The following is a 22,889-nucleotide window of genomic DNA, read 5'->3' on the forward strand; positions in this document are numbered from 1 at the left end:
CCCCTGTGCGATTTCTTGTCACTCATGCTCTTGATTTTGGTAAAAGAGATAAATCGCACGTAGAGTCTTTGTTTCACTATGCAGTGTAAAGAATTGAACCTACGAGGCAAATTGTAATTTATTGTGACCTAATCACTTGACTTGTACTATGGGAGTCAAACGAATCATTTTTAAAGCTAAATCGAATCAAATTATAAAAAGAAAAGTATAAATAATATAAAGAATTACATTAATAGATAATAAAGTAAATATAATTCAAAATTTAATTTTTATGAGAAGTTAAAATAAAAAAAAGAACTATATAATTTATTTTACAAAAAAGTGGCTAAAAGTAATTAATTACTTATTTGTTTTTTATTTTAAAAATCAAATCCAAACAAAACGGTAAAATCATTTTTGAAAGCAAACAATGTAAAATGTGTGGTGGCTGCTGATTGGTTTTATTATATCAATCCCCTCGGCCGAGCGATTGCTGGCTCATCCATGATACGAACACTTGTAAACCATAGCAGTCTTCCTGCTCGCGCGCCGCCGCCGCAATCATTTCTCCGGCGTCTCCTCCAGAAGCAGGGCCTCATGGAAGTGGAAGTGAAGCTCCGCCTTCCAGACGCCGCCTCTCACCAGAAACTCTCCGACCTCCTCTCCCCCTTCCGTTCCAAAACCCTAATACAAGAAAACGTCTTCTTCGACGGCTCCAATGCCGAGCTCTCCTCCAAATTCGCCGTCCTCCGCCTCCGCTTCTACGGCATCGACTCCGGAAACCACTGCGTCCTCTCTCTCAAATCCAAGCCCGTAATCTCCGCCGGAATCAGCCGCGCCGAGGAGGCCGAGGAGGCCTTCGATCCTGCCATCGGCCGCGCTTGCATCGCCGAGCCCTGGCGGCTCCTGTCGCTCGATTCCTCGTCGTCGCGGATTCTGCAGAGAGTTAAAGAGGAATTCGGGATCGGAGATGGAAAAGGAAGACTGGCGTGCTTGGGAGGGTTCAGGAACGTGAGAACGGTGTACGATTGGAAGGGATTGAAATTGGAGCTCGACGAAACGCAATTCGATTTTGGGACGAGCTACGAGATTGAATGCGAGAGCTCGGATCCTGATTCGGCCAAGAAATTGCTCCAAGAGTTTCTGGATAGGAACGGCATTCGTTATTCGTATTCGGAGGCTTCAAAATTCGCAGTTTTTCGATCGGGGAAGCTACCTGATCAGGCTCAGTAAGGGTACAAACACACTGCTCTTGTTATTTTGTCTTGATTCCCTCTTTGATTCAGAACCTAATCTAACTTCAAACCTTATTAGAGTGTACTCTCTCAATAGTAATTCAAGGGAAAATAGCAAAAAAAATCCAAATTTTTTGCTTTAGAGTTCTATAATGGGTAGAAATCTATTAACATTATAAATTGAAAAATATGTCTCATCTCCCCTCTGATTCAATCTATTATACCGTTTTTTACATATTGAGAAGCGGCTTTGGCACCATAGAAAAGAATGAGAGGAAGATTTAGCTTGTGGTTTGTGAATTTGTGCTTGATGTTCAATCAAGTTTTGATCACTAATCATAAATTTGAGAGAGATTCATTCTTACTCTTTTGTGTTTTATATAATATGTGAATTTTATGAAAAATTTATCTAACAAACCTAAGTTATTAATCAAATTTTAAATTAATTTCGATTACCAGTCGAAAGTGTGATAATCTAAATATGATATTATATTAGTTATTTGTCCGATGGAGGATCATGATTCCTGATTTTATCTCACAACACATACCACCACAGGTTATTAGATTATCTTATATCTTTTATAAATTAATTTAAGGATATTAGTCAAAATATAAATTTTATAAATTAAATTAATCTAGGTCATTAGTAAATTATTAAACTAATGTAGGTTGTTATGTTAATATATTGAGGTCCCTAAGATCGTCCATAACTAACTCTCTGAACTTTATTACAAATGGTTGTTTGACACTCCTTAAAGCAGTAAAAGAAAAATAGATATGAAATACAGACAGTCAAATAGTGAATAATCAAAATAAGTAATACTAACAACTATCAAACTTCTCATTTATTGTTCGGCAGTTATCCCACTACTAATAAACAAATGAATTATACCAGGCTTAATACTTAATACTTATCGATCTTTCAATAATTAAAAAATTATAATATTTAAAATTAATGTTTTAATTATTAAAAATTATTAATTTAATATTTTACCGTTTAGCACATGTATAAATGCACTCATTTTTTCGACTAAATATCACATCACGAAACATATTTGATTAGGATTAATATATAAATATATTAGTATCTTAATAATTAAAAAAAATTAATATTTATTCGCTTAACAATTAAAAATTTTCACATTTGATCTCTAATATGAGAAACAAGGTTAACTTTGATAAAAAAAAAAAACAGACCTAAATTTTGTAAAAAAATCATAAAAAAGACTTAAAAAATCAAAAAAGATCTAAATTTCATAAATAAATAAAAAAAGACCTAAAAATAATTTTTAAAAAAATTTAAATTTCATTTTCGCGACTAAATGTCACATCACAAAACATATTTGATTAGGATTAATATATAAATATGATATTTGGTATCTTAACAATTAGAAAAGTTAACATTTATTTGCTTTAACAATTAAAAAATTTCACATTTGGTCTCTAATATGAGAAACAAGGTTAAATTTGATAATAAAAAAAAAAACCTAAATTTTGTAAAAAAAATCATAAAAAAGACTTAAAAAATTCAAAAAAAGACCTAAAAATAATTTTTTTTTTTTAAAATCTAAATTTCATAAAAATACTTGAAATTTTCACTAAAAATTTCAATGAAATTAGAAGTCAGTCTAAAATGAGTAAGTTATAAACTAAGCATGATTTATTGGTAGCAGATAATGGTGTTATGTTTTAGAATGATAGCTTTCTTTGAAGAGTACAAATTTAGTTTGCGATGAGTTAACTGTAGGTTTGCCTAATTGACCAACTCTTCTTTTTAACCAGCTTGAACGATATACCAGATGATTTGTGAGAGCACCACCACCAGGGCCATCAAGCAGTGCTACACCAAGCACCATTCTAGTAGGGCCATCAAGCATAGCTCCACTTCCATTAGTTCATTTAAGAAGTTCTTTTAAAGTGTAATATAACATGTAATTAGAATACAAAGTAATATGGACTATCAATTATCAAATTTATAGTGACATAGTGGATCAAATATCACAACCAACCAACTCCAAGAAAAGTCTACATTAACGTACCAAAGGGATGAGAGTTACGACTACCAACTGTGGAACTTATCATCTCATTAGAAATCAAAAATACTTGAGACATTTTGCTACTTCGTGACTTGTTTAAACTAAGAAATATTTTTATAAATGTTTGTTGAGGCCTGTTTTGGATATTATAGTTTAATATTTCATTGGTATTTTCCACTACATATGATGGGTGTTAATGATGGTTGGATTTGTACTTTGATGGGATTTATTTTGTCACCTTTTGTATTAATACCTCATTTGACAATTTATAAATAAGATTTATGGATTCAATGAAGATTTTGTTGTTTTTCATTTGAATTCTTTTTATCACAATTTTTATTAGATCTTTTATTGAAATTTGGTCTTTCTTTTTATGAAATTTAAGTTTTTTTTTTTTAAATTTTTTTATGACATTTAATTATTATTATTATTTTTAAGACTTTTAAGTTTTTATGAAATTTAGGTCTTTTTTAAACATTTTTAGGTCTTTTTATGAAATTTTTAAATCATTTTATAAAATTTAGATATTTTTTATCAAATTTGATTTTTTTTATATTAGAGATCAAATGTCAAATTTTTTAATTATTAAGGAATCAAATGTTATATTTATATATTAAAACTAATCTGATATATCTTGCTAATATAATTTTTTTTTTTTTTGATAACATGACATCCTACATGTCATAAATAACAGTTCTGTTCTGTTTACTTTCAGTCACAATGAAGACCTAAAGCAATAATTTTTAATAATTAAGATAATTTTAACATTTTATACATTAGAGATCAAACGTTATTTTTTTCTTTTAAAAATTGTTATAGAATTGCCATATATATTAAGTGGCACAGAATACAAACAATCAACACAAACAATAAGCGAGAAATCCAAGTCTTAACAAAAAAAGAGTTTAGAGCCTTTGATGCCACTCAATGACAACCCACAATAGACCACCTATTCGAAGGGAAACTAAAGCCGGTGGTCATTGCTTGCCACAAGTAACCCTTCCGGTGAAGAGAAGTTGCCGGAAGGATCAACCACATCCTGTCACCCGCCACGTGTTCCCGGCGTGTGACAGCAGTTGCTGACCTCCGGCAACAGCTCTTCAACGCACCACCGTCAAATCCAAGCACCTGGTCGCCCTCACACCTATACAAGAATATGAAATATTGAAGAAATCAAAGCAAACTAATGGCGTTCGCTTCAGTAGTAAAACTAAGGTTGAGCTTGTTTTTCTCTATTCTCTCTCTTTTCCTTCTCATTTTTCTCTTCATATTATATCTTTTGTAACTCCTCACATGCTTCTGACTTTCCAAGCCTACCACCTCTCATTTTTCTGTTGTTTTTTCTTGGTTACACGTAGGTGAGCGTCTCTGTCTCCTTTGACTACAGTGCTTGCAATTTCACATTGTGAAGATAAGGTAAACTTCCTTGATGTCCTAACGATTTCTAAGTTCAGACCTTTGAAGTTCTATATTTGGGATTTTGCCATTTTTGCCAATCCAAGGGATGTCCCTTCTCATTCCAATAGGCGTTCGTACTTTGAACAGATTTGCCTAAAAAGAATAAAACCAAACCGGCAAACCATAAGCATAAAACTGAAACTAAACCAGGTTGGAGAAAAACTGGAACCAAACTGACAATCACATTAGCTCAGATCAATTCCTGAGTCTACACGAACCCATAAGCATCTCTGTTATAATGGAGAAAAACTGGAACCAACCCGACAATCACATTAGTTTGGATCAATTCCTGAGTCCCCCTGAGCCCATAAGCATCTCTGTCTATAAATATTTGTCATTTATACAAGTGGAGACACTATTTTAGAATACCAAACCATCAAACTTTACACGAGGTTTGTCGATAAAGTCAGTTTACCCATTGACTAAATCAGAAGTATTACGAATACCTCAAAACAAAATGCCAAGAAGCAAGCAAGGGAATGATTATTCCAGTACTCCAGTTAGCAACTATGCCAAAAGAACGAAATAAATTTCCTCTAACCTCACAGCACTGAATTGGAGTTTTGATATTACCTCGGAAAAAATTGTCCAAGCAAGTTTTTCCTTTTGGTAGAAAGTACAACAACTGGTTTATCTGCAAATTTAGAACAGACATCTCACTAGTACAACACAAAAAATATAGAGGTACAAATTAGTTGAGAAAAATCATGCCAATCACATATTGTAAGGGCACAAATACAGACCTTCATAGTTAAGTGTTCAAATACAATTGGGAACAACTAAGCTTCCATTCTGTAATCGAGAAATGGGAAATGAACTTTACACAGATCCCATCTCTATCTCTATCAGATTCTGAAGTGATAGGCAGTGTTTAAATATGACAAAGGTAACACGAATCTGACCACACAAATGGACTACGATATAAATGAACCACAAATGAAAGCATACAAACAAGAAGCTTTATCTAAATGGATCTTTCTTTCATGTAATCGAGAAAAATGTCACCAAATCAAGTGATGAAAGAACAGTGAAACTTTTGTGTAATACAGTTTTCATAACCCCTGCTCTTCGGTGGGGGTTGAGAAGAAAATGAGATGAGTAAGCAACACTAAGGCACCAATTAAATTGGCAGTAATTATACTAACGCAAGCCATACTTGATGGTTACTCGCTAAAGTTGTCTATGTCGTTCTTCAACAACTCTAAGGAATGGCTTTATCTGCACCTCCTAACCCTAATCAGCACGAGATGACATGATGTGCTGGTAGACATTCACCATCCTCAACAAGTGTCTACTTGATTCTCAACTATCTTTACTTCATTGGATAATCCGTTAACTTGCAACAATAACATTTGAATGTCTCCTGCAAACAGTCTATCTTTTCACCAAATGGACACCTATAAAAAGACGAACTCAATTGAAAAGCAGAGGGTTATTCCGATTCGCTTTTAATACTATAAATATTGCCAATCACCCCAATAATGCTAACTATTATTGCTAATATCAACATAAACCAAGACAAAAGTTTCTCAACATGGGTCAAAGAAAGCCCTTGCTTACTTAACCTTAATGCGAGAAGTGATGGCAATGTAAATCCCAAAGTGACTGCGGAAGTTGCCCCGGTCAACTTAAAAGCTGCCCAGATATTAGGAATCATAGTAGATCCAATATAGACAAGCGCCAACAGTACTGCCGTTATGGTCAAACACCTCCTCCTGCTCTCTGAGAGAGGAGGTGATCCCTCAAACACCAATGCATCTGCTGTTTGCCGGAGGGAGAAATGGATAACAGGGAAAACAAGAATCAGGTGAAAAATGTAGCCAACACGGACAATATAATTTAAAGCCGTGCTGAAATGTATTCCAAGGTTTTTATCAAAGTTAGTCAGCACATCAGCTTCAGTGTTCTTCCCAAAGAGTAGATAACCCGATACGGCAGTTGAGGCGTAAATCAAAATGCAGAGAACACTTGTTATCCTTCCAACACGATTCATCTTCTGAGGTGATCGTCCTTCCAGCTCATTGTAAATAGGCTGAACATTGAAGTGACACACATAAGCATTGGACATGATTGGAATCACCACAAGCAAATCCAGAATCGCCTTCTTTGACCCAATGTCAGGCGTCATTCTTGGAGCCTCAATAGTGCCCTCAACAAGCTTGATCATCGCAACAAGGAAAGTAACCAAAACAAAGATAACAGCAAGAGCCACTGAAGCAGCTGATGTCACGCTTAATGAATCAATCTTATCCAAAGCACAGAGAGGTGCAAGAAAAACCACCAGAATAAGTAAAATCACAAGCTTTCTGTGATCCCACACACCATTTCCCAACCACTGGTCAAAAACCCCAACATGATGGAGTGATCCCGACATAACATCTCCCATAATAATCAAATAAACTACCAATACGCCAGCATTGTTCACAATGATACAAATTTCTGTTAAGATCCTAGCAGTTCTTCCAAATGCAGCCTGAACAACTTCTCCGTAGGAGGACGCGTTACATTGAACCGTGACACGAATAAGCAACTCCACACTGATCTCAGACAAAATGCCCATGAGAACAATCAAAACAATCCCTAAAACCAAACCCAAAACTTTCATTGTCGCCGGAAGGGCCATAATGCCGGCCCCAATAATTGTCGTGGCGAGATTAAAAACGGCCCCGTAAATCCCAGAATCATGCCTATTACCCTCAAAAATAAGCGGGAGATCATCGAAATCAATGTCATCATCGCCAAGTTCATTATCATCCACATCGTTCGCTTTCGCGTAACCTTGATCGCCGCCGAGAATAGGCAGCAATGTCGTGGATGTGTCTTTCCTAGGGTTTCCCGATCCCAAACTATCATCTCGCACTTGCAATTCAACAAACGAATCCTTAGGAAGAGCTGAATAATTAGTTTCCATTCCTATGAACAACCTGCGCCCTCAATACGAATCCACAGATACAAGTGTAGGAGAGAGGACGAGATACTTACAGCATTGAAGATTTTTTTGGAGGCTGATTCAAGCTTGGACTGGAAAAGCGGAAGGGATAAAGATTTCAGAAATGGGAATTGAGAAGCAGAAAAGGCGATTGGAAACCTATATCTCAGGGTCAACGGCGGCGAGGGAGAGAGAGAGAGACAGGAGAATGAGGTCTTCACATTCGATGGTGGAAATCGAAGATGAATGGAGATCTGAAGACAGAGGTTTTGGTTTTGGTCTTGGTTTTGGTTTGGATTCGGATGGATGGTTGGGTCCGATTGGTTGACGGAGGGAGCTTGCAATTGGCCCGATTTTGGGGCCAACAGTGTAAAAGCCAATGAATCCAAGCAACCCCCAAAAATAGGGATTGATTCAGCTTCGACGTTTTATATTCATTAGTATTACATTTAATAATAATAATAAGATAAATTTATAATAACCGCCTTATGGTTTCTCTTAATTGCAGAGGTACCTTTGATGTTTTGAAAATCACAATTGCCAACTTCTCCTTTTATTTTTCTCTTTTCCTCTCCCTCATAACTTTGAAAAAAAAAAAAAAAAACTAGTGGTGCTATGCTCAACAACCATTTACACCACAAAAGTTCTATAGAAATGGTTTAAGAATTATTGACCATCGACAACCATCACCAACTATGGTGAAGCCAAAATGCATAAATAAAAGGTTTTAATTGAATGCCAAATCATTATGGTCAATTTCCATAATTTGATGTTCAATCAAAATGGATTTCTAGGTTTCTATGATACAGAGTTGATCATTTTCTCCTGTCTCAGACTAAGTATCTGCAAAACAGAGTTGGGGACTCGTTCTCCCGTGATTACTCTGACGTTCAAATCAGTTCACAGAGTTATGCAAGTTAAAGTATGTATTTAGAAACTCAAGGAAAAGATATATCCATTACTCGTCTTGTTTCGAACCTCTGAGATCCAGATCCCGTCCTTTGTGAAACCATGATCTTGGTGATATGGATATGGTAATCGCTTCCTAAGAGTTTAGGATAATCCCCATCTCCATGATCTTCGAAATAATGATTGAGGTTGGGGAATGTTCATTTAGCACAAGGCTAGTCAGTTTGTTGAGACTTATTTGTCACATGTCCTTCCTAGACTTAGGCTAGATGGCGACCTTAGATTGGCCCTATGAATTCGAGGACATTTTCCCTCATCAATTTCAACTTCACTTGTAATTTGATTGAACTCAAGTGATTTGTTAGGGCTCGATTGAAGGGTTAAGAAAAAAAAATTAAAAGAAAAAAAGAAGAGATAAAAAAAAACAAAGAAGGAAAAAAAATGAATAAACCCCTGGTAACTGTAAATTGGTGAAAATGATTGAGATTTGTGAAGCCCTATTAAACGATTGATTGAGGCATACTGTTGCTCTTTCCTTCTAACCAAAAAGGATGATAGCCACCTTGTCTGCAAAAAGGTGAAGTCCCTTACCTTAAGAGCCCCCACGCACATGGGAGGGGTTAATCATGGTATACGGCAGCACACTAGGTAGGAGGTACAGTGCATAGTACTCACAAGAAACCACCCCCACATGAGGATGAAACTCCCACGCTGCGACTGCCATAACTCGAACCTGCATTCTTGTCTGTAATCTGCTACCTGACCGCCATCCGTGCTACGCCCGTGGGGGCAACGACGATAGCCACCTTGTAATAGATAATAGGGTTCTAGAACTTTTCTTCCAACGACAACAACTACAATGGCAAGGGACAAATACAAAATCATCTGCTAATAATAGGCTTTTTTTGCTTGAAAATATAACATCGCATTCATTTAGTTTTTTTTTTTTTTTTTATAACGGTTGCAACTGATCTCTATTTCAACGGTTTTGGCTATAACAGACTAAGAGTATTCGATTTTCAAGGTTTACTCCAACCTCTAATTAATATTAGCAATGAAGATTCTTCTTTGCAATTGGCAATAGTGTATAAGCAAACACATAATAAGTCTCATTTCTTTTCCACAAAAGTTTATAGCAATGTGTATTAAAATAGGTAAGATTATATAAATCATAGAGAGTAAGGGACAAGGAAAACCAAAAAGAAAATAGTTTTGAAATGAAACAGTATTTTGGTCAATTTGAAATAGTTAATTGTAATTAGCTAACAATAAGGAAAAAATCACAATGTGGTATTAAAAGTCAAGAATACAATATGCATTTAACTCAAACCTCAAGAGCATCGAACATATTTTTCTCCAAAAATAAAAGAAGCAAATTACATTTATCAGTATTGGGATTTAAACTAATTACAGAATGTACATCTTAAAAGAATATAAGACAAATCAACTTTTTTTTTTTTTTTGTGAATCTTTTTATCCTCTTTCTCTTTCTTTTTTCTTCTCTTTCCAAACTAAATATACACTTTTTATTTGACAAAAATATATTTCCCAAATATATTGAAAAATTAATTCTAAATTAAGAATATATCATAATAACAGAAAATATATTTTCAATATTGTGAGAAAAATAAGAAGTAAACTAAAAATGCCAAGCATCACCTAGTGAAATTAAGTGTTCATTTGAAATTTTGTATTTTTTATATGTACACACTTAGCTATGATGTAAATGGATTCCCTAATTAAGCCCGTTTATAAGCTTGTTTTAATAAATGTTTAAATAAGACTTATGTCTATATCTCCCATTTATGAATTTTGATACTTGTTTTAATTGAGAGATTTTAAATAGGGTTAATTGGGAACTTATTTACATCCCAGTTTAGCATGTCACTAGCCACCCTTTATAGTAATTTTAGTTTAAACAGTTGTTGTGAAAATCGAACTGAACTAGCTAATCAAATTAGAAGAACTTAGTGATGTATGCTTTAATGCTAGATGATAGTTGTGCACTGGTTGACTGAATACACATATGGTAGTGCAAGTAAAATTAAAAATTTTACATGCATTAAATATACACAAGGGAAGTCATAAACACACACCATACATAGTTTGGATATTTAAACAACACGTTATTTCATCACATGAAATACAATAAACAAATACTTGAAGTCCGATGTTAGGTTGGGGTATAGAAATAGTTTTGTACTTAGATTGATCCACCTCATGTTGTGGTGGTCTTAGATTGTCTACACCTAGCACACTGTCCGGTATCATTCTGTTCACCTCTTCTTGTGCTAGACTGAGGATCTTGTACCATCAGTTTCCGTGTGTTAATTTACTATATAACAATCAAGCACTTGTAATTTTTATAGAAGTAGAAGAAGACAAAATCAAAAGTTACAGAACATAGAACAAGTAGTAAGTCTCTGTTTTTCACGTTTTCAATTCATCTACCTCCTCACCATCCCCACTTCTCAATTCGTCACCACGTGTAATGCACTGAGGAGGCTGAGGCGATATCGGGAGTCGACTCCTACCCACTGGCCAGTCAACTGTTCAGGTAGTTGACTCCCAAACATGAAGCAGTTGACTCTCGGTGCTTTAGCAAGTCAACTTTTGACCTGCCATGTCATTAACACTTAATGACATAAGTGAGACATCTGATACACAATGTTGATACCAGATGCATCACTATATGATGTGTGACTTTTTACGTCCATTGTCTACTAGCAATCAAATAGCATCAAAACCTATTTTGGCACCGACCAACACGTTGACCCATCACCAGAATCTCTCTATATCTTGGTGACGATATGAGAGTTCCTGAGAAGTGCCTAGCAGCAGTTTAGGATAATATAGGTGACAACGAAGTCTCACTTTAAGTAAACCTATTATAGTTGACGACTACTGTGTGCTATAATCCTTTCATTACCTAACATCCTGACTAAGTGAAAACTATGGAGTGACAAACTCACAAACTTAGTAGCTATGTGTTTGATCTCATTAATGTGACTAGATAACACCTCAAAAAATACCTTGTTAATGTGATTGTCCCGTCACACTAACAATAGATTACATATGATATTCACCCTATCAATTACGATAAGGATGATGGATCATATTCCCAACACTTGTCTTCATATACTAGCAATACAAAACCACATATATGAACCTCTCCACGTTATAATTAGATGGTTCAGTGTATTAGCAGATCCCACATATCAATATATAAAACAACCATGTTAGTTCAAGTCTAAGGATCAGCTACACTATAGCAACTTAAACCACTTGACTATTATCCACAATGCCATGTGATTAGTCATTAATATAACATTCAGTGGATTGTTCTTAAACAACCACCTACAGGTTTACTAGAAACATTCCCATGTCATATGCCATATGACACACCATTCTTCTGTCAGTATCTCATATCAAACAAGGTAGTAAACAATGTGCTAATCCATACCCAACTAATCAGAGTCGCCATTTGATTAATCTAAGGATCAAGAATCATTTAAGAAATCATGTCACCAGATAATCCTGTCACATAGTCTCAATATCTTGAGAATAAGATTCTCAAATAGAAGATCTAAGGACTTATTCTTATAGCAAACTGAAGAGTTTATGAATGAAAATGAACTTGCCTTTTATTAATATAAACAAAGATACAATAAACGTATTAATTACAAGCCAGGTATACATTATCCAAATCTAGCATTAGGGCACACATCACTAACAATCTTTCACTTGCACTAATGCTAATTTACAACAAATCTACAACTAGTGCTTCACCATCGACAGTTATCAGATACTCATCTTCTCAAGATGTTGATCTAACTGTGACTGAGTCATAGCCTTGGTAAGTGGGTCACCAACATTATCCGCTGAATCTATTTTCTGCAACTACACGTTCCCACGTGTTATAATCTCTCAAATAAAGTGAAATCGACGTTCAATATGTTTGGATTTTTGATGAGATCTAGGTTCCTTTGCCTGTGCAATGGCTCTATTATTGTCACAATATAGAGGTATTGGTGATAGAATGGACGGAACCACACTAAAATCGAAAAGAAATTTTTGAATCCAAACTGCTTCCTTAGTAGCACATACCGCCACATATTTGGTTTCAATGGTTTAATCCGTTGTGATTTCCTACTTGGAACTTTTTCAGCTCACAACACCACCATTCAAGAGATATACAAACCCGGATGTTGATTTGTAATCATTAACATCCAATTGAAAATCCAAATCTATGTACCCATCTACATGGATATCGCCATCTCCATAAATCAGGAGTATATCCTTAGTTCTTCTCAACTATTTCAGAATATGCTTTATTGCGATCTAGTGACTCTAACCGAGATCGAACTGATATTGGCTTACAACACTAACTGTATATGCAATATTAGGTCTTGTACATATCATCACATACATAAGGTTCCCAACCGTCGAAGCATAAGGTACCTTACTCATATGCTCCCTCTTTTTAGAAGTGTTTGGGAACAAACCTTTAAAGAGATGAATTCCAGTCCTTACAGGCAACTGTTCTTTCTTAGAATTCAACATGCTAAACTTTTTTAGCATTTTCTCTATGTACAAGCTCTAGGAGAGACCTATCAATTTTCTGACTCTATCTTTATAAAGTCCGATCCTCTAAAATATAGGTAGCATCTCCCAGATCCTTCATGGAGAATACTTTAGACAACTAGACTTTTGTAAACATGATCATGTCCATACTATTACCCATAATAAGAATATCATCTACAAATAAGACTAGGAACACATTAGTGCTCCTACTAGCATTCTTATATGCACTCCTCGAAGCTTGCTTAAGACCATAGATTGATCTTTTAAGAAAACATATCTGACAAGGATCGATGGACTCAAAAATGTCGTCTTTGTAACACCCCACTTTTCTCTTACCGAGCGTGTCACTATGCTAGGACCCAAAATATACGTAAATTATTTTTTTTCTTTCTTTCTCGGTACATAACTTAACCTTAAGTACCGAATTCCAAACAAAACCCCTAGCAAATCATTAAAAATGAGGAAGCGATAATCGAAACCTGATATAGTACATAATCAATTCACTTTATTTATAACATATGAATCCGTACCATAGTTAACATCATATTCTCAATATTGAAATACATAAATACATGGAGATTCCATAATGTTCTAACAAGGCTAATCATTAATAAAGCATCAGCTAAAACATATCCGAGTCAGCTTGCTGAATCCCTCGGCCACGCCATCATGTGCCGTCTCATCTCAACTTGTTCCTTACTTAAGCTGCAAGTCTAAAGTGGAACGTTGAATGTTCTAGGGGCATAACCCATTAGAAGATGAAACTTCTAGTGAGAGTCCAAAAACATATATATATATATATATACGAATGCATGATACAATAACATGAACAACATTTACCCTTAATGTAACTTCCCAACCCCACCTTCCCAGCACGAAATCCTAGTCAAATCCCGAACCTCTACACGATAAGTCTAACGTTATTCCATCATTGCCCTAGGGGAATTACAACTACACTCTGGGGGCGACATCCCATTCCCAAGCACAAATATCAATGTGACAATAATATCGTATTATGCAATTATTAAGACTTTTCGTGCAATATGACAAAATGGATATTGCATTTATAACAACATGCATATATAACAAACATGTCATGAATATAAGTTCTTGTGAGAAAACTACTCACGAAACCATAGCTAGGATAGGAAAACTCACATTTGCCCAAAGATCAAGACACCTCGAAAAGTGCGCATCCCTTCGATATGCATGCTCGACCTCGATTCTCGTGCTAACTCTGAAAAGTTACACCAATCACATCATCTCGATGTCCTCAATCATAAAATAACATTTAATCACTAAATATCCTCGATATTCCATTTATTTCTTATTTTCCTCCATTTTTCTTTCTAAAAATCCCAATAAATACATTAGGACCATTTTCTCAAATCTATCTTCACAACAATTCATAATAACCTATAAAATTCCAAGGAAAAATACTGGACTTACCCGGGTGTGACGTTTTCAAGCAAAACGAGGCTATTTGGTGCAAAAATTGAGACATCAGGAATCCCAAATCCCAATCTTTTTGCACGAACTTCCATAAAACATTTTTCTTTATTTTCCCAAGATTTTTCCAGAATTTTTTGCCCATGCACACTCCCCCACGCGCTGGCGCGTGGCTCTGCGCATGAAGGCAACGCGTGAAAGCCACGCGCCAGCCTTCTTCTCTAGAGCCAGCCATGCCGGCGATGCTAGATTCCGACACCATTCTCTTGCCCTTCTCTATTCAATCCATATGGCACCGATCTTGGCTCGAAAAGAGCACTGGAAGGCGCCCAATCGGGCGTTTGAAGTCTCAGCCAGCCCCCCGCCTCCCTTTTTCCGGCGAAGCTCGAATCGCCATGAAACCTTAACCAAAATGCCTCTAATTCTCCAGATATCTTCCTCTCCTCATGGGAAACAAAAGCCCCTTAATTTGAAGGCTCAATTCATTCAAAAAGTGGGTCGATTTGGAGCTCCAAGTTTTCTCCATTTTCGGCCACCATAGACGCCTATTTATAGGCAAAATCGAGCTTCCAAAAGCCCTTACTCGGCTAACCCATTGCCTTAGGAAGATTTACCTACCCTAGATCGACCTAGAAACACCCTTACCCGACCACCAAAGCGAGTTACAGGCGTGCACCACGTTGGCCAACTTTCAGCCGCTTTTTCTGCTTTTTCCGGCCACCCCAATGCCTGTTATCGGCCAAGCCCTTTACAAAAGATTCTCCCTGAGCAACCCTCGTGCCATCCCTGTGGCCAATTTCGTTGATTTGATGGGTTGGTCAACCATGGTTGTTTGGAGATTTTCTTAAAATTGCACTTTGGCCCCTTAAACTTTGGTTTTCTCACTTTGGCCCATTTTCACCCAGCCCCTCGACTTTTGATAATTGCTTTCAAGACCCTCAAGTCCTAAAACATCAATTTGACCTCTGAGGATTCCGAAAAAATATCGTTTCGGCCTCCCTTTAGCAATTTCAAAAAAATTGCACGTAGGCCTGAATCTTCATTTTGGCCTTAAACTTTTTCGTTTCTTCCTGAAACCACTGAAGGATTGTTCCTTATGAAAAATCGAAGCCCCATCAAGCTTCCATTGACTTTCAGGAAGTCGTCTATAACAATTCGGTATTGTAGCCTAATTGGCAGCTGCATTTTAGCTGTACCGAAAACTGTTCCCGATCTTATTTCTTTTGATGCTATAAATCATATGTCGGGGTGCTCGTTAATGTCACCTTATTTTCCTTTGGCATCTCAGCTCCAAGGCACTCCCCGCAATCGATTCAGTCATTCATACAGTAATAAATTACCCTTATACCCTCAATTTACCCTTAAATTCCATTTTTTGCCCCAAGATAAATTTCCCTTGAGTCATTTAAAATTTCTTGGGTATTACATTCACCCCTCCTTAAAGAAATTTCGGCCTCGAAATTTTCATCTGACCATTAAGATAACTGAGACATAACATAGCTCATTACCTGAATACCTTAAATCAAACATCTATTTGATCCTTGACCAACACCTCGATTTGCGTTCCTTACACGTCCAATGCTTACAAGCATATCATGTCATTTACGTAATTTTCTGTTGTGTCTCTTTATAGACGACCATATATCTTCCAACATCCTAGGTACGCACATCCTACCCCAAAACTTTTAAGAATGCCATCTTGCATCTCAAAAATCATAACCCTTGGGCTGACCACAATCATCAATTATAGACAATAACACTTATCAATTGCACATGCTTTTCGTATCTTGCTTACCAGATCCAGCTAAACTGTTAAGCCAGCGATAAATACAAACGATCCATTTGGCACTATGCTCATAGCTAGCAGGCTAACAAGCCTCTAACATCTGACACTCACAACTATCCACCCAGGTCATGCGTCAGCACCTGACGGCCACGCCCCGGGTGATACGAAGTAGTGCAATCGGAGTCTTCAAGGAACTTTCTCCGCCATCGCTACCACTTGTTTAGCTCTTTTTGCAAGAACCAATACTTAAGCTTCTCGTGGTTTGTGAGCACATCAAATGTTCCATCATTTTGGTAGTGTCTCCATAACCTTAAGAGCACATACCTTAGCTGTTAGTTCCGAGTCATATATCGGGTACTTTTTTTTGTGCCTTAGTGTAATCCACATGTAATCATTATGGTCATCTTTCACTAACACGCAATCCGATCCTTTGAGCTATCATAAACTCTTACTACACCCGACAGGTTATTCTTATTAGACTCTTCTCATGAGTCCTATTGTGGACATAATTATTACGAAGTGTCCAATCACGACCTTCTGACAACACCTTGCCAAAACATCTTATTTTGAAACATCTTAGCATTCTATTTCGAAATCTGGTTCGCGAAAATTTCATTTCGAATTTTACGTTGTTCCATGTTTCGAACTATAGGGTCGGGACTATAAATACCAAAAAAGCCCTGAACTCAACTTTCGCGTGTTCGGATAATTTTTTTCTTGTTGCCAAAATCTCCGGAATAATAAAACATGTTTTTCCCATAAAGAAGAGAAAAATATCCTCTCCTTTAATTTTTTTTTCTTTTCTTTTTTTTTTCCTTTTTCTTTCTTATTTCTTTTTCTTCTTTCTTCTTCTTCTTCTTCCTTCCTCTGCCGACACTGCGCATGAATAGCCACCGACCGCCGCCGCCGCCTTCCAGCATCGCCACCACCTCCGACGACCGCCGCTACCCCCTCTGCAACCGCCTCCAGCACTTGCTCCACCATCGGCCGCGAGCCACCGTGCGAGTTCCCCGTGCCCCAACCGCCGATCACAGCTCCTCCCCACCATCATCGCAGGCCCAATCAGCCCTCGCGTCGGCCAGATCCGGCACACCGCCGCCATTGCCAGCTCCCTCACGCAGCCACCGGCCCTCGCTTAGCTTCCCTCAACTGCCATTGCACCATCGCTGTCCTTACCGCTGCTGCCAGATCTGGGTCGATCTGACCCGACTCGACTCGACCCGACCCGACTCGATCCGCTTCAGGTTTGACCCATCCTTGATTCAGCCCATTAAATTTGACCCATATCTATTTTGACCTATCCATTTAGATTCGACCCATATCTGATTTGTTTAGATTTAGCCAGATCCCAGATCTATCATGCCAAGGCGTAACATGCCATGGGGCAATATACCAAGGCCCCGGTCTCAATGCGGTGCCTGCATAGTCTTAAATAAAGGATGCAATTCACAGTGTATCTCTGCTCCTTACTTCCATTGTGAGAATGGTATTGCTCATTTTGTCGCCATCCGCGATGTTTTTACTGTCAAGAATGTTGTCAACTTCCTAGCTCTGCTTCCGGTCAGCGATCGATTTTAGGCTTCCGATACACTCCTCTTTGAAGGTCAAGCCCGACTTTAAGATCCCGTCTATGGCTATGTATCTCATATTCTTGCCCTTAGCAACAGGTTAGTGAGTTGCAAGCTTACCGAGCTTATTTGTAAGATTCACTATTCGCATATTATTCTTCGTATCCCTAACCTATTCCTCAACCGAATCAAAACCCAAGCTAGAATTCCGATCTTCCTATCATCCCAGAAGATGTCCCTCATCCTAGTTTCTCAGAGGCTACTCTTCCACCTTACCCTGGAAAAGCTAGCAGTAGCCAGATGCCACCCCCAGATGACATTGATGAGCTGGGACCTGTCGTGTTTGGCAACCGTCGTCCTCACTGAGCATTGGTATCATCATCGGTTTTATGGTTTGCCTTTTTCCTTTGAGTAATTGTATGGCTTGATCTCTTTTAACTATTTTGAACATATGGAATGAATATTATGCTTTGGTACTTTTAATGTTCCATTCCCTTGTTTTACCCTCCATTGTATATTGATCATTAAATACCTCAGCCTCTTACAATTGTTTTAATAATTCATCAAATCGAGATAAAAATACCAGCTCTTAATCATCACATGATAATTCACATCCTTAATCAAGTCACACATAGCTAAGCATCCAATAAGCTCAAGCCATCATTGGCAATTTCATCGTTAAGAAATAATCCCGTTAAATCTTCCGAGAATATATCCTGGTTATTTTCCATTTCTCTTACGGATTTTCACTGACCACAGGTGCCTATACCTCATAACAATAGGCCCCTTATTTTCATAACTTGCTGACATCATTTTAATGATTGTCCAGCTATATATTTCTCAATATGCCTACTAAGGCTACCTAGACTTACCGTCTAGCCATATGAGACTTTCATTCTCCAAAATTGAAAATCTTGGATCTCTTAATCGATTTAGGTCTGTAGCTTCCCCTACTGCAGCCTGTCATTCTGGCACATCTGCCATCACTTGATTCCCTCAATCATGAATCCCTAGATCCCCTATGACCCTTAAAATCGATCTCTTTAGAAAATTCCTCAGGAATCCCAAACCTATTTATCTCCGAAGATCCCAAATCAAATCACGATATTTGGTTCTAATTATCTCTCATGGATTCAATTTCTTTGCAATCATGGGTCCCAATCCACCATTCATCATGGTGCTTTCTAGTTCTCCTCGTCAGTTTGACTACCGACAACTTTACCTGATTCTGCAGGCACACTGAACCATAGTCACAACCTCTGTTGACTAGGACTTCTCATCATTCCTTTTTCAGTCGATATGACCTATCAATTAATTCTTTCCTTTTTGGTACCTGATCTCTACCTTGAACCAAGGTTGCCATCTCACAACTTATTGTCAAGGTTTTAGACTAGCCATGCTCCATTACCTAAAATCTTATTTACTGAGAATCCACTGACTCTCGTATTTTGTTCTTCAAATCCAGTTGACCATCGGCACATGACCATTAAATTAGTCCTTCCTATGCACTACACTTACCACCAGCCAGCACACAAGCTGTCATCATCACTCCGATCACATAGTAGGCTTACATCATACGTTAGCCCTTACATGGGTTTGTCCCAGATGAAAGCTGCATGGTCTCGTCGTAGTTCTCGCAGAACTATCATTTCTTGTCACTGCCATGAGTCTAACTCATTCTGCAAGAACATTCATTCTAGGCCCTCGAGCCTCCCATTGCTCGTCGTGTCATCAATCCCAAAGATGACCATGAACCTCAATGCAATCCTTTAAATAGGACACTCGGTCCATATTCAATCCATCTTACCTTAGGTTGATTTCCTAGGCTTCTGGCCTCGATCAACAATAACTAGCGGCACACCTCGCATCCTAAACCATTGGAACTTGGAATTCTCTATAAGGTATAGACCCTACTGTGTTGCCCCATATTTTCAGCATCTGATCGTCTCCTCGGCAGTTCACTAAGTAACTTAGACCCTGGGTCCCAGACCCATACCGCGAGACAGTTTACAAGCTTCCATGGTACGTCGATCATAAGCTCATTACAAGCCTTCTGCCTTGGTCCCTAGATCTAGATCTGTCACTGCGAACACCGACCAGTAGTGTCGTCACATTGCTAGGGTTTTTTTTATCCCGTCTTTGCGAGCCACATCGGTTACACCACTTTTAGCTAATTAATTGACGCACTCACACACCATTATTTGGCCATATTTGGCCTCTCATTCGATCCAATCCGATGGATCCCTTATCTTTACATCATATTTTCGAGATACTAAATGATCCTCAAAACTCTTTATCCTTCGATCCTTAACTTGACAGCTAGGCCATCAGATTAATCTTGCACTAGCTTCTATCAGGCATTCTACTATTCATCAAGAATAGTAGTCGTCTACTGAAATAGTGTATGCTCATGAATAGTATACCAGGTAAGTTCCCAGGAAAAAGAGGTGGGTCACAATGGACACACTTAAATACCAAGTCTTTCCTTAGCCAGAATTTTCCTAGACATGCACTTCCACTACACTACACTTATTTAGTAACCGTCAATACCCAAATCTTACGGTGGCTTTCCTTATCTAGCCACACATGACTTTTTCCTTAGGTTCGCTCTAATATCGACTATACTAGAGTCACTTAAAGATCAGACATTTCCTATGTCTTCAACAATTCCGCTCTGATACCAACTGTAACACCCCACTTTTCTCTTATCGAGCGTGTCACTATACTGGGGCCCAAAATATACATAAATTATTTTTTTCATTCTTTCTTGGTACATAACTTAACCTTAAGTACCGAATTCCAAACAAAACCCCCAACAAATCATTAAAAATGCGGAAGCGATAATCTAAACCTGATATGGTACATAATCAATTCACTTTATTTATAACATAAGAATCCGTACCATAGTTAACATCATATCCTCAATATTGAAATACATAAATACATGGAGATTCCATAATGTTCTAACAAGGCTAATCATTAATAAAACATCAGCTAAAACATATCCGAGTCAGCTTGCTGAATCCCTCGACCACCCCATCACGTGCCGTCTCATCTCAACCTGCTCCTTGCCTAAGCTGCAAGTCTAAACTGAAACGTTGAATATTCTAGGGGCATAACCCATTAGAAAATGAAACTTCTAGTGAGGGTCCAAAAACATATATATACGAATGCATGATGCAATAACATGAACAACATTTGCCTTAATGTAACTTCCCAGACCCATCTTCCCGGCACGGAATCCTAGGCAAATCCTGAACTTCTACAGGATAAGCCTAACGTTATTCCATCATTACCCTAGGAGAATTATGACTACACTCTGGGGGCGACATCCCATTCCCATGCACAAATATCAATGTGACAATAATATCGTATTATGATATTATCAAGACTTTCCGTGCAATATGACAAAATGGATATTGCATTTATAACAACATGCATATATAACAAACATGTCATGAATATAAGTTCTTGTGAGAAAACCATTCATGAAACCATAGTTAGGATAGGAAAACTCACTTTTACCCAAAGATCAAGACACTTCGAAAAGCGTGCACCCCTCAATATGCATGCCCGACCTTGATTCTCGTGCCAACTCTCAAAAGTTGCACCAAAATACTAGACTTACCCAGGTGTTACGTTTTCACACAAAACGAGGCTATTTGGTGTGAAAACTGAGACATCGGGAATCCCAAATCCCAATCTTTTTGCATGAACTTCCATAAAACATTTTTCTTGATTTTCCCAAGATTTTTCCAGAATTTTTGGCCCATGCACGTGCCCCCCCGCGCTAACGCGTGGCTTTACGCATGAAGGCCACGCGCTGGCCTTCTTCTCCGGTGCCGGCCATGCCGACGATGCTGGATTTTGACACCATTCTCTTGCCCTCCTCCATTCGATCCATATGGCATCGATCTTGGCTCGAAATGAGCACCGGAAGGCACCCAATCGGGCGTTTGAAGTCTCGACAGCCGCCGCCTCCCTCTTTCCGGCGAAGCTCGAATCGCCATGAAACCTCAACCAAAATGCCTCTAATTCTCCAGATATCTTCCTCTCCTCATGAGCAACAAAAGCTCCTTAATTTGAAGGCTCAATTCATTCGAAAAGTGGGTCGATTTGGAGCTCCAAGTTTTCTCCATTTTCGGCCACCATAGACGCCTATTTTCAGGCAAAATCGAGCTTCCAAAAGCCCTTGCTTAGCCAACCCATTGCCTTAGGAAGATTTACCTACCCTAGATCGACCTAGAAACACCCTTACCTGACCACCAAAGCGAGTTGCAGGCGTGCACCACGTTGGCCAACTTTTAGCCGCTTTTTCTGCTTTTTCTGGCCCCCAATGCCTGTTGTCGGCCAAGCGCTTTACAAAAGATTCTCCCTGAGCAACCCTTATGCCATCCCTGTTGCTGATTTCAATGATTTGATGGTTGGTCGGCCATGGTTGTTTGGAGGTTTTCTTAAAATTGCACTTTGGCCAATTTTCACCCAGCTCCTCGACTGTTGATAATTGCTTTCAAGACCCTCAAGTCCTAAAACATCAATTTGACCCCTGAGGATTCTGAAAAAATATCGTTTCTGCCTCCCTCTAGCAATTTCAAAAAAACTGCACTTAGACCTGTATCTTCGTTTTGGCCCTAAACCTCTTCGTTTCTTCCTAAAACGACTAAAGGGTTGTTCCTTATGAAAAAGCGAAGCCCCCTCAAGCTTCTGTTGACTTTCGAGAGGTCGTCTATAACAATTCGGTATTGCAGCCTAATTGGCAGCTGCATTTTAGTTGTACCAAAAACTGTTTTCGATCTTATTTCTTTTGATGCTATAAATCATATCTCAGGGTGCTCGTTAATGCCACCTCATTTTCCTTTGGCATCTCGGCTCCAGGGCACTCCCGGCAGTCTATTCATTCACTTATACGGTAATAAATTACCCCTATACCCTCAATTTATCCTTAAATTCCATTTT

The 22,889-nt window shown here is 37.9% G+C and overlaps 2 protein-coding genes across 4 annotated transcripts in view; one reads left to right on the forward strand and one right to left on the reverse strand.

Annotated features, from left to right (window-relative positions):
* The first annotated feature begins 437 nt into the window (after window positions 1–437).
* Window positions 438–22,889, forward strand: part of LOC127795663 (triphosphate tunnel metalloenzyme 3-like) — a 35,010-nt gene continuing 12,558 nt past the window's right edge. The window contains exons 1-2 of one of the 2 annotated variants that reach the window (XR_008021844.1): window positions 438–1,214; window positions 4,609–4,666. Coding sequence is in view for 1 of the 2 variants with exons in the window: in XM_052327471.1 (XP_052183431.1) it covers window positions 484–1,212 (729 nt within the window). In the remaining variant the exon portion in view is untranslated. Of the gene's footprint in view, window positions 1,215–2,996; window positions 3,635–4,608; window positions 4,667–22,889 lie in introns of those variants that run through there. The other variant, XM_052327471.1, reaches the window with a different exon arrangement.
* On the reverse strand, window positions 4,092–8,021 carry LOC127795662 (amino acid transporter AVT6E). Of its 2 annotated transcripts, XM_052327470.1 has the most exons (2): window positions 6,274–8,021; window positions 4,092–5,342 (listed from the first exon to the last, which is right to left on the reverse strand). In XM_052327470.1, the coding sequence occupies exons 1-2, from the start codon at window positions 7,617–7,619 to the stop codon at window positions 5,339–5,341; spliced, it is 1,350 nt and encodes a 449-aa protein (XP_052183430.1). In that variant the 5' UTR covers window positions 7,620–8,021; the 3' UTR covers window positions 4,092–5,338. The 2 variants fall into 2 exon arrangements, with proteins under 2 accessions (XP_052183430.1, XP_052183429.1); XM_052327469.1 differs by lacking the exon at window positions 4,092–5,342 and having other exon boundaries at window positions 5,374–8,021.

The sequence above is a fragment of the Diospyros lotus genome, chromosome 2 (assembly GCF_014633365.1).
Source record: "Diospyros lotus cultivar Yz01 chromosome 2, ASM1463336v1, whole genome shotgun sequence".
NCBI lineage: Eukaryota > Viridiplantae > Streptophyta > Magnoliopsida > Ericales > Ebenaceae > Diospyros > Diospyros lotus.